This window comes from Dipodomys merriami, unplaced genomic scaffold (genome assembly GCF_024711535.1).
Source record: "Dipodomys merriami isolate MVZ:Mamm:240054 unplaced genomic scaffold, mDipMer1.0.p SCAF_15, whole genome shotgun sequence".
Classification (NCBI taxonomy): Eukaryota; Metazoa; Chordata; class Mammalia; order Rodentia; family Heteromyidae; genus Dipodomys; species Dipodomys merriami.
The window spans coordinates 30,084,678-30,097,447 of record NW_027202826.1 but is presented as its reverse complement, the minus strand read 5'-3'; the positions used below and the strand labels follow the sequence as shown (position 1 = coordinate 30,097,447).

The 12,770-nt window shown below is 40.2% G+C and overlaps 1 protein-coding gene across 6 annotated transcripts in view; it reads left to right on the top strand.

The window, feature by feature from the left end:
* Pde5a (phosphodiesterase 5A) overlaps nt 1–12,770 on the top strand; it is a 230,594-nt gene that overhangs the window by 153,752 nt on the left and 64,072 nt on the right. For all 6 annotated transcript variants that reach the window (XM_070022515.1, XM_070022514.1, XM_070022517.1 and 3 more), the window contains 3 exons: nt 6,001–6,072; nt 9,566–9,655; nt 10,738–10,875. In XM_070022515.1, the coding sequence (XP_069878616.1) occupies nt 6,001–6,072; nt 9,566–9,655; nt 10,738–10,875 (300 nt within the window). The remainder of the gene's footprint in view (nt 1–6,000; nt 6,073–9,565; nt 9,656–10,737; nt 10,876–12,770) is intronic.

Below are 12,770 nucleotides of genomic sequence, written 5' to 3'. Positions count from 1 at the left end.
ATTGGAGATAGGAGTCTCACAGACTTCCTTGCTCAGGCTGGCTTTGAAGTACCCTCCTCCGATCTCAGCCTCCTGAGTAGTTAGGATGTCAGGCGTGAGCCCCCAGTGCCCAGCATGTCCTTCACATTTTCATAGGCTTTGCCCCTCACACACACAATCAAAGTTGTCTCTGCAAACTAGCAGTAAGCCTAGCAATTTAGGTCATGCCTGTCCTCCCTGCCCTTGGGGGGAGGTAGAGGTAGAAAGAAGGACCACCAGTTCCAGTGCAACTTGAGCTGCATGGTGAGTTCCATTTCAACCTGGGCTCTGCAGCAACACCCCAGCTCAGCAGCCGAACAGCACAGGACAGACAGTCCCTGGCAGGCAGTTCCCTGACAGGAAGCAGATGAACTTCATTTGTGGAAAGGAGCAATCCGTGACAGAGGAAGGACTTGATAGCCACAGCAGCATGAGGTGCAGGGCGAGTTCTGCTCAGAACACAATGAAATATGGAGTATTTAAGCTGTTTGCTTAAATACCAATGGGCTTGGTGACCTTGAACAGACACTATACTCCTCCCTCCTTTCCTTCTTTCTTCTCTGAAGGGTTGGAGAGGGATATATGTGTACAAGTATGTGTACATATATGTATATTTATACCTATATGGATGGATATAAAAATAGATTATACCATGTACGAAAATATATGCGTGTTTGTATATAATAGTTAATTAATATATCATATTAATTACATAAGTTAATATATACAAATTAAATATCATATATAACACATATATTAATATTTGAATTAATATATATTAATTAGGTCATAGGAACATTGTTCTTTGAACCGGACAGAACATTTTTCATCCCACATTTAGAAATTATGCTTCTCTTAGAACTATTCTTGAACTTACAATTTGCAATTAAAACTCAAGCTGAAATTGGGACACAGGTTTTAATAAACAGAGAGCCAGGGGACCATCACATGTCTTTTGAAGGAGCCTTGTTCCGAGTGCCTATGTACTAAGACATCTCCTGTTGGGGACCCCAGGGAACAGGTGTTATTTTGGTCCCACATTTTCTGTAGAAATTGATGCTCTCCCCCCCCACCCCCCCACAGGACATGATGCAAGCTCTTCTCTTGAAGCTCATGCTGACAGGTACCAGAGGACAGGTCACTACCTAAGGTGCGGTTGCCTGTAGCCAGTAGCTGCTGTGGGGTACAGGGAGCTAGTGGGCTTTTGACTCAAACCACAGTTCTAAAGGACTGCAGTGACCTAATTTAACCAACAATATCACTTTTTACCAGTCTTGACTTCAGAAAATACCCTGGACAGCCCATTTTTCTTTTCTTTTAAGACTTCCAAATAAACTCATTGTCAGTCTATGCTAGCATCATAACTTTAACGAGCATCTGTATTTATGTGCCTGTGGGTTTTTTTATTAGTTGATATTAATCATGGGGGGGGGTTGGTGTTACATCTGCACACGTTTGCATTGTATTCTAATCAGTCTCACTCTCCTCTATTCCTCTATTCCTTGAACCCTACAAAGTAGCTTCTAAACTGTGCCCATATGTTTGGGGGGAATCATGTTTTTATAACTGAGAAATGTTCTCCTTGACCTCCTCTGGGAACCTCTTCAAAGTTTCTCACATGCTGTGTACCTTCAAATTCATCATTAGTGTGTGGTGTCTGGGATAGCTTTCATCCGCTCTCGACTCTGAGCTCCTTTGGCATAGCCTTTACTCCTGCGGCCATCAGCCAGATACCTAGTGAGCACTTCCACATTTGTTGAATAAATGCATGAAGAAGCATTTTGAATAAGCCAGCGAGACTTGTTCTGCTGTGTTGGACCCCTCTGGGCCTCAAGTGGGCCCCATTGGTTATGTTTCAGGAGAACTGCCTAGCAACAAAGCAGACATGTAGGGGGCTGGGAAGGTGGCTGAGTGGTAGAGCACTTGCCTTGCATGCCTGAGGCCCTGGGTTCGATTCCTCAGCACCACATAAGCAAAAAGAAAGTGGCGCTGTGGCTCAAGTGGTAGAGTGCTAGCCTTGAGCTGAAGAACTGAGGGACAGTGCCCAGGCCCAGAGTTCAAGCCCCACGACCGGACCCAAAAAAAAAAAAAAAAAAAAAAAAAAAGCAGACATGTACAACCTTGGACAAGAGCTCCCTCCTAGGTTTTTACCATTGAGGCTGGAGCATCTAGAAATCTGCCAGTTATTTTCAAGAGTGAAAAAGTATATGTCAGTAAGGGAGAGTTGAACTGAGGACAATTTAAAAATAAAAGGTTAGGATAAATGAATTGTTCTGCTTTTGAAAAAATACTCCTGAATATAGTATCTGGCCAGGGGTTGATGACTCACATCTATAATTCCAGCTACTCAGGAGGCTGAGATCTGAGGATCCCGGTTTGAAGCTAACCTAGGCAGCAAAGTCTGTGAGACTCTTATTTCTAGTAAACAACCAAAAGAAGAAAAAAAAAAAAAGGCTGTAAATGGAGCAGTGGTTCAAGTGGTAGAACGCTGGCCTTGTGTACAAAAACTTAGGAACAGCGCCCAAACCTAGAGTTCAAGCCCAGGATCAGCAAAAAACAAAAATAAAAGAATATGTATATAATATATGCATGTGCAAAATACCATAGTGAATCCCTTGGTATACTAATATAATATGCACTAAGATAATGTACACTAAGATAATTTGGGGGGGCTAAGTATCTGATAGGGGAAGGGTAAATGAGAGTGAACATGCTCATAGTACTCATTACGCAGGTGTGAAAAGAGACCAATGAGAGCAGTGGAAAAGTGGTTTAAGAAGGGGGTGGGAAATGAAGGAGAGTGACCGAGGGTGTGAGGGTGATTGTGTACATTGTGCATATGTGGAAATGTCACAATACCCCAGCACGCACACACACACAAACATATCTCTTTTTTTTAAAAAAAAAAAAAAAAGTCTCTTGACCCTAAGGAAGAGAGAAAAAACAGATGTTGAAAAAAACCCAGAAAACTGCATCAGACAAGAATGTATCTTCCTTCCTGAGCGCTTCTGTTTGAGGGGAACTTTTTATAATTTAGTTATAACAAAGGGATAGAATGAGCTGGAAAAACAAAAGATGAGCCTTCCACACTGAACTAAGACCTCAAAACTCAATTTTAATTTTATTGGTGTGTGTGTGTGTGTGTGCACGCGTGCGTGCATGCACGTGTGCCTGTACTGGTGTTTGAACTCATGTTTTTAAACTCTTGCTTAGCTTTTCCTGCTCAATGCTGGCACTCTCCCTCTTGAGCCACAGCACCACTTCCAGCTTTTTGATGGTTAACTGGAGATGAGAGTATCACAGACTTTTGCACCTGGGCTGGCTTTGAACCCCAATCCTCAGATTTCAATCTTCTGGATTACAAGCCTGAGCCACCAGCACTTAGTTGTGTCTGCACATTCTTAACGTTTTACTATTTACGGGATAACAGTTTAGTCCATATAAAATTTCCACAGGAAGGAAAGAGTAAACTTTGTATTAATAAAGAAGAGACAAGGGTTGGGGATTTAGCTCAATGGAAGAGCACTTGCATGGCCAAGTTTAAGGCCTGGAGTTCAATCCTCAGCTCTGGGGGGGAAAAACAGCACAAAAAGAGGCAGAAGTAAAAAAAAGTTCTTTATAAGACTAAATCTCAAACTGAAGTTGGAATTAAATGGGTAAGTAAAATACAGTTCCAAACCGAAAAAGGAAATGATTCCTAATGGTTTACTGAATGCTTTGTGGGACTTTAATCATAATCAAAAATCAGATTGAACTAAGACATATATATATATATGTACATTATGTACATATATATATTATAGTTTGTGGTTCAAATGCCTTCTGGTTTATTTGAAATAAGGCTTCACTTGTTAATACATGTTTTGAGTTTTCAGTAACTTCTTTGCCCAAAAATAAGTCTGGTGAAGGAGGTCAAGTTTCAAAAGATGTTGAGATTCATTCTTTTTGTGATTGGCCACTGGAACCTGTTTCATTGTTATTGCAAGAGCACCTGGCTTTTGTGAAATAGATAAAACCAAGCCAGGTACCAGTGGCTCATGCCTATAATCCTAGCCACTCAGGAGATCTGAGGATCACAGTTTGAAGGTAGCTAGTCCATGAGATTAATATTTCCAATTAACCACCCAAAAGCCAGAAGTGGAGCTGTGGTCCAAGTCGTAGAGCACTATCCTTGAATGAAAATGCCACGTGAACACTCAAGGCCCAGGATTCAAGTTCCAGTAGTAGCTATTGTGATAGATAGATAGATAGATAGATAGATAGATAGATAGATAGATAGATAGATAGATAGATAGATAATAAATAGATGACATATTTTACTGATAATGCAAAATGTTCACTTAACTACTATATTAGAAACATAAATTGACTGATAAATTATTGAAATTCTAATATTGTAGACAATATTGTCTTGCAGTGTGATTACCAATTAGCTCATTTAAAACTCAGGATAAAGTCACAGAATCCAGTACAGTTTGGGCCTCCAGAAGTTTAAAAGCATTAATAATAATTTTATTTGTTATTTTATTTTTTACCAGTTTTAGGGCTTGAACTCAGGGCCTAGGCTCTGTCCCTGAGCTTTTTTGCTCAAAGTCAAATGCTCTACCAGTTTGAGCGACAGTGCCAGTTCTGGTTTGCTGGTGATTAATTGGAGATAGGAGTCTTACAGATTTTCCTGCCTGGGCTGGCTTCAAACTGTGACCCTCAGATCTCAGTCTCCTAAGTAGGTAGGATTACAGGCGTGAGCCACCAGAGCCCAATTAAGTCTTATTAGGAAAAAGAAGATTGTAGTCATCATATATAATATTCAATGTACATATGTGAAAAATAGAACCAGGTAACTTGAGGAGATGGATGAGGTTGGGAGAGATGGAGAAGAGCGATGGAAGAGACGATATTGATGTGAAAATACTGTACAGAGGGGTTACAATTACCTGGGCAAGGTAATGAGTACATTTCTTTTCAAGCATTATTGCCTCCTCCTTTATTTCCCCTTATCATCCCTTCCCATCTCCCCACACACACACCTCCTCACCCCCCCCCAAAGTTGTAAAGTTTGTTTTTCGACATTACATCTTGTACATCTCATTGTTGCAATGGGTCCACCTGTATCCCTATTTAAACTATTTGTTTTTTCCCTTCCCCTCCACAAATTATACCAACATCAAATATAGTGAAAATGGGTTATACCGTGGGGGAGGGACATACAAAGCAACAAAAAAATCATCTTGTAAACAATATGTTAGAAATAATAGCGAGAAAGAAAAACCATTTGAGTCCTTATCTTGGGGTTCATTTCACCTAACATCAACTTATCTGACCATTTCTGCTTGTCTCAGACATATACTAGTAATTGCAAATAGGGAAACCATGGGACCTATGTTTCTTTGGGCCTGGCTTACTTCACTTAATATAATTTTTTCCAAGACTTTCCATTTCCTAACAAATGGAGCAATGTCATTCTTTCTGATGGAGGCATAGAATTCCATTGTGATTATAAACCACATTTTCTTGATCTATTCATTTACTGAGGGGCATCTGGGTTGGTTCCATACCTGAGCTATGGTAAATAATGCTGCAATAAACATAGTTGTGCTGGTAGCTTTAGTATGGTCTTGTTTGTGATCATTGGGGCAAATGCCCAAAAGTGGGATTGCTGGGTCATAGGGGAGCTCTATGTGGAGTCTTCTAAAAATAAATTTAAAAAATAATAATATTCAAAGGGGTGACATTGACCAAGACATATTATATTAATAAACTACTTTGTTTAATGGAACTCCTTTGAACAACTAAAGATAATGTTTTTTAGGCAAAAAGAAGACTGTCGTCAGTGATGCAGACTGTGTTTGGCTGTTGATGGGTTTGTCCTCGTTTTTTATCTTTGTGTAAATATCCTCTAAGCTAAACACTTGCACTTTGTAGAATCCGTATTAGTAATTCTCAGCAATGGGAAAATGTTTCACTTTTCTCTCTTTATTCCAGGTTGTTGGTGTTGCCCAGGCCATCAACAAGAAATCAGGAAATGGAGGGACATTCACTGAAAAGGATGAAAAGGTACCAAACCTGAGTCTGGCTTTATACCAGTTTAGCAAGATTGCTTTCTTTGTATTATACATGGCCATCTACAGTTTGCTCTTGCTGTAACCATTGATCAGGAAACATGACAGATTTTTTTAATGTGTTCAAAATTGTATGTTTGCTTGGGCACCAGTGGCTCATACCTCTAATCCTAGCAACTCAGTAGGCTGAGAGCTGAAGATCATGGTTCAAAGCCAGCCCAGGCAGGCTGGTTTTTCAGTTCACAACCAAAAAGCTGCAAGTAGAAATAGGGCTCAAGTGGTAGAGCGCTAGCCTTGAGTAAAAAGGCTCAGGGACAGCTCCCAGGCCTTGAGTTCAAGCCTCAGGACCAGCGAAAAAAAGAAAAAAAGTGTCTATCTTTGTCTCAGTATGGTATTTGTTTTAGCTGAAAGTATTTGAGTTATTTGGTCAGCATCGCCCTTCCTTACCTCTGTGCCTGTGCCCCCCCCCCCGCCAGCTGTGTACAAATTAGGGCCACATCCTTGGTCTCTGCTGAGGTTTTCACTCTCAATTACCTTTCATCACTGCTAAAAAAGAGGTTCAACCTTGAGTAAAAAACCCTGAGGTGCCTCTCTGAGCTCAGCACTGCAGGTTGGCTAAAAATTGGAATTTCCTCTCCATGAACTAAGTTTCCCAGTGTTTTATAAGCTTTACATGCAGACGGTGGGGCGCCAAGGCGTGAATTCAGAGGGGATGGTGTGAATTTAGCTTCTGAAGCAGCGTTATTTTATTAGGCTTCTCATCCACCTCGGAAAAGGGGGCTGGTTCCTCAGAAGCACATCCTCAAACCCACCGATTACTGCATGAAGTACATGAGTTTTATTATTTCTCTTATTGAATATGTCATTATATGTGAATCACAGCCCACTGTCCTTCTGTTCCAAGGCCATTGCTGTTTCAGTTGCTCCTACAAAAATTAGTAAGACCTTTGAATTTGGAAGACGTTCATATGTGATAGTTATTTATAATTTGTTTGCTCATTTGTTTTGCATTTTTTTTTGCCAGTCCTGAGGCTTGAACTCAGGGCCTGGGCACTGTCCCTGAGCTTTATTGCTCAAGTCTAGTGCTCTACTTTCGTGCTCTACAGCTTTACTTTTAGCTTTTTAGTGATTAATTAGAGATTCTCAGCCTGGCTTTGAACCGTGATCCTCAGTTCTCAGCCTCCTGAGTAGCTAGGATTACAGGTATGAGCAACTGAGACCTGTGGATAAAGTTATTCTTGTCTCCATTTTGGCCACCTGTGTTAGTTCTTAGGTATTAATTGATTCAGGGAACAGGCAGTGGAGATAGTGTCTTGCTGTGTAGCTTAGGTTGGCTTCCAACTCTCTATCTTTCTGACTCAGTCTCCCAAGTGCTGGAATAACAGGTATATGCCACCCCACCTGCCCACAAGGACCTTTTAAAATCAGAGTAACGCATAGCCAATCTTCTGTTTAAATATCTGAGGATTTTAGAAGAAAAACATAGTTTTTAATTGGATTTTTAAATCTGTTATGATATTTATGTTTGCTATGATAAAGCACCATTGAATCAATTTGCTATTTATAGGCTATGTAAAGTACAGCTATAGTTGTGGATCGAGGATTCCACTTAGGAAGTTAGAGGTATGGCTCAAGTGGTAGAGTGCCAGCCTTGAGCAAATAAAGCCAAACAAGAGCATGAGACTCTTGAGTTGAAGTACTGATACAAAAACAAACAAGAACCACACTTAAAGATTTATTTTGATCAGTCATCAGAATGATTGAGGACATGTCACCCTAGGAGGGTGATAGATTTCTGTTTAAAAAATTTTTAATTGATACTTTCAACTTTATATGACATTTAACTTTTTGCTGTTATTGCCAATATTCTCTCAACCAATGTGTGCATTTTTGTTTGCTGCAGTACTTTTATATAATCCCAGCATACACCTGAGTTGTAATATCATTTAGAGGTGAAACCAAATTTTGCATAAAGCAAGTTGTAATTTTATAGCATATAAAGAAAGCTTCGTCTTAGTTGCTCTTTCTTTTTTTGTTTTTTTGTTTTTGCTAATAAATTGATTTCTGTCAGTGCTCATGGCTCACATTTATAATCCTAGCTATTCAAAAGGCTGAGATCTGTGAATCATGGTTTGAAGCTAGCCCAGGCAGACAAATCCATAGGACTTTTATCTCCAAATAACCAACAAAAAACCAGAAGTGTAAAATGCCACTAATGCTAAGTGAGAGCACAAGGCCCTAAGTTCAAGTCCCAGTACAGGCGAAAAAAAAGAAAACATTCCTGATATTACATAAAGCGATTATGTTAGCAAACACTTGCTGTCTGCTAGTTGTCCCATGTAGCTAATAACAGGCTTTTACTTTTTCCTGTTTTATATATGTAAGCATTATGCCCACCTGTGGTCCTCAGCTCCACCCAGACCGGAGCTCCTCCCAGCCCTGGAGTTCCCTCCAGACAGCCGGCCCCTCCCTCTCTCCACCCAGACCCTCCTGAGCTCCCATCTACCTCACTTCCTACCCCAGACCCTGCTGCTACCTAGATAGTGGAGGCTGCCATGTGCTCACTCTCTGGGGGAAATCTGGCTCCTCTAATAAACCTTGTAATAATCTTTCTCTTGTTCCTGCCTGCCTCCCCATGGTCCCCTGGGATGGATGTGACGGATCCTTTCAATATACATATATATATACATATGTGTACATGTATGTGCATATATATGTATATGTATGTATGTATGATGGTGTCTCACAGTTTAGCCTAGGCTGGCTTAGATCTTACATGGTCCCATCTTACCCAAACAGTCTTTGCCTCTCAATTGCTGGAATTACAGGCATGCACAACCTCATATCCCAGTTGTATTTAGAAGAAACATCTATCCATCTGGCTCTTAATATTCACTTCAATTGTAAATATTTTTGAGTGCATTTTATGTTTCAGAAAATACTACTAGAAGTCAGGTGCTGGTAGCTCACATCTGTAATCTTAGCTACTCAAGAGGCTAAGATCTGAGGATCTCAGTTCAAAGCCAGCCCAGGCAGGAAAGTCTGTGAGACTGTCATCTCCAATGAATCACCAGAAAACCGGAAGTGGCGCTGTGGCTCAAGTGGTAGAGTGCTCGCCTTGAGCTGAAGAGCTGAGGGACAGCGCCCAGGCCCAGGGTTCAGGCTTCACAACCAATCAAAAAAAAAGGGAAAATACTACTAGAATGTTTTCTGTAGTCTATTTATTTATGCATTTATTTATTTACTTGTTGAGCCCAGAATTTTGCACAGGGTGGGCAAGAGATTGATCACAACTACAATACAACCCCAGTTCTTTTGTCTTTTGTTTTCTGACACAGAGTCTCACAGTACAGCTTAGGCTGGTCTTGAACTCATTGTAGCCCAGGTGAGCTCTGAACTCTGATCCTCCTGCCTCCATCTCCAGGATGCTGGGATCACAGGCTCTCATCCATGATTCTAATTTCGGTCTTGTCTTCTCTGTTTTCCAGGACTTTGCTGCCTATTTGGCATTTTGTGGTATTGTCCTTCATAACGCTCAGCTCTACGAGACATCCCTGCTGGAGAACAAGAGAAATCAGGTAAGGCTGAATACCAAAGAGAGAGGATATATACGCTTTAAAATATACTGTTAAGTGCTTATCCAAGTCATGAATTCAGGTGATTAAAAATTCAGTCTCTAGATACTGTAGCTCTGTCTTCTGCTTTCAGCACAAGACACTATTTGCCTCATCAGTGTTTGGCATGATTCTTTGACTTGAGAGGGGAGAATCTGATTTATAGTTCTGAACTTGCCTATGCCATTAACCCTACTTGTTCCATTATATCATTGTTTTAATTTACTAGATGGGGTTCATTTGAGACAGTAAGTGCTGTGTTTAGTTCCTGCTCTGTCAATTGTAGACATCACTCTCAGCTCTATACTTTATCCGATGAACAGTGTAGCTTTCCTGTGTTTCCTGTCCTCTCTCTTTCCCCGCTACCACTCCTCAGCCCAGCTTTTCCCTTCTGGACTTTTTGTTATTGTTGTTGTTGTTGTTGATTGTTCACATTATTACATACATAATCTTCTAAAACCATGATAAACTTTATCAAGATTTGTCCTGGATAATTCTAAAATTAATACAGCCAGACACTGGTAGCTCACACCTGTAATCCTAGCTCCTCAGAAGAATGAGATCTGAAGATTATGGTTCAAAGCTAGCTTGGGCAAAAAAGTCTGGGAGATTCTTATCTCCAATTAACGAGCAAAATGCAGTGGATTAAGTGGTAGAACACCAACCTTAAGTGAAAAAGTTAAGCAAGAGCTCAAGGTCCTGAGTTCAAGCCTCACTATTGGCACAAAATAAGATTAAAAAAATAAATAAAACATACATTGAAAAAATAAAAACATATGACTCTGGCCTAAGAATCTGTGTGTGTGTGTGTGTGTGTGTGTGTGTGTGTGTGTGTGTGTGTGTGTGTGTGTCGATAGATAGATAGATAGATAGATAGATAGATAGATAGATAGATAGATAGATAGATAGATAGATAGATAGATAGATAGATATACTTGGTGGTAGCTGGCTAGCTTACATAAACTCTCTAGAACGTGTGCAGATCAGTGCATTGCTTAGTTGATCAGTAATTACTTAATAATAAACTATCACTCTTTCTTGTGTAGGTGCTGCTTGACCTTGCTAGCTTAATCTTTGAAGAACAACAGTCATTAGAAGTCATCTTGAAGAAGATAGCAGCCACCATTATCTCTTTCATGCAAGTGCAGAAGTGCACCATTTTCATAGTGGATGAAGATTGCTGTGTGAGTACCCAGTATGACTGTTTCAGTTTCAGAAAGGCAGAAACTCCTGTGGCTCAAAGCACAACTTTGAAACCTTAGGTTAGCCTCAGAATTTCTCTCTCAACCCCATCTGCATATACAGATTTATGAAAAGCAGATTGGAGTATGCACTCAATATAGTACATAGGATGTCTGTGTGCTTCTTCTGTCCATAGATAGACTGTGTTGATGGAGACATACATTGGTATTGAACAATGATACCCAGGACCTAGGTTGGCAGATAGAGGTAGAGGCCCATCTGTATGCATTAAGTATAAAAAAAAAAGTCTTTGCAAGCCTAGATGGCTCATGCCTGTAATCATAACTACTCAAGAGGCTGAAAACAGGATCAAGGTTTGAAGCAAGCCAGAGCAGGAAAGTCCATGAGATTCTTATCTCCAATAAACTGTCAATAAAAAAAAAGTTGTTAAGTGGGGCTGTGGCTCAAGTGGTAGAGCACTAGCCTTGAGCAAAAAGAAGCTCAAGGACAGCACATAGACCCTGAGTTTAAGCTCTAGAACTGGCTCATGATTTGTAGCATGAGGAAATGTGTCTGGTGCATGAGGAAAGGTTGAGTGTTCTTATCCAGGGTTGATCACTTACAAACCAGCCAACTGCCTGGAGTTGTTTGCCATTAGAGTCAGACCCCTTGGATAAGCAAGTTTCCTTTACGCAGTCTTGCAACATTTGAGAACATATGGGCCATTACTTCTGGAACATTTCTCTCAAATGTATTTATTTTCTTTTTACTGTAGACTAGGCTGATTATTGGGGGTTAACCAGCATAGTGGTACTATCCATTTTATAGATCAATTATAATCTTTAAGATATTAAAATTGATATTCTGGGGAAAAGCAGAATATTAAGGGTATTTAGCAGTTTAAATGATGTTGTGTGTGTGTGTGTGTGTGTGTGTGTGTGTGTGTGTGTGTGTGTGTAAACTTAAATGCTAGTTAGTTGATAAAAGTCTTGAAGAGTTTTCTGCCGTGATTGACTTCTAATCACAGTCCTCTGGATCTCAGCCTCCAAGGGAGCTAGGATTCCATGTGTGAGCTCTTGGCACCTGACTAATAGGAAGAGGTTTTTTTTTGTTATTGTTGTTGTTTTTTTGTGTGTGTGTGTCCAGTCGTGGGGCCTGAACTCTGAGCCTGGGCACTGTACCTCAGCTCTTCAGCTCAAGGCTAGCGCTCTACCACTTGAGCCACAGCACCACTTCCAGCTTTTTTCTTTTTGCTTATGTGGTGCTGAGGAATCGAACCCAGGGCCTCAAGCATGCAAGGCAAGTGCTCTACCAGAGCCACCTTCCTAGCCCTAGGAAGAATTTTTAATTGAGGGGTTTATACCTCTGAATGGTGTGTCAGGAGGGTTGTGTTCATCAATATAAAATGCTCATTAGTAAGATAAAAAATAAGAATTCTCTGTGCTAAAAAAGGTAATCAGTATTTTCATAGGTATTGTTTCTTTTTTTTTCTATCGGTTATAAAATGCTTAGTAGGAGATGATTACAAGATAGCTGGTAGCCTTTTAAAGTTCAGGTCAGAATTCATTAATGCCAACTTATCATTTTTGCTCTGTGACCTACTCCTTAGCATTTAATTTTTGAAAGTTATACATATAACACTCCTTTAGAAAACAACTTAAATATCACTTCAATTAACTTTCAGTGCCAGCTGCTACAGGCTAATACCATGGGGGCAAACTAATTTAGAACAGTGGCCCTTTGAACCACAACGCAGCAGTATGACTGGGTATATTTTGCTCACTTTTTCACAACTCAGGTTGGAGAGTTTCCAAAGGGAATTAGTTGATTTGATGTTCATTTATATTACAATTATTTGGTGATCAAATATCTGAACGTCCAGGCACCCGTGGCTCAT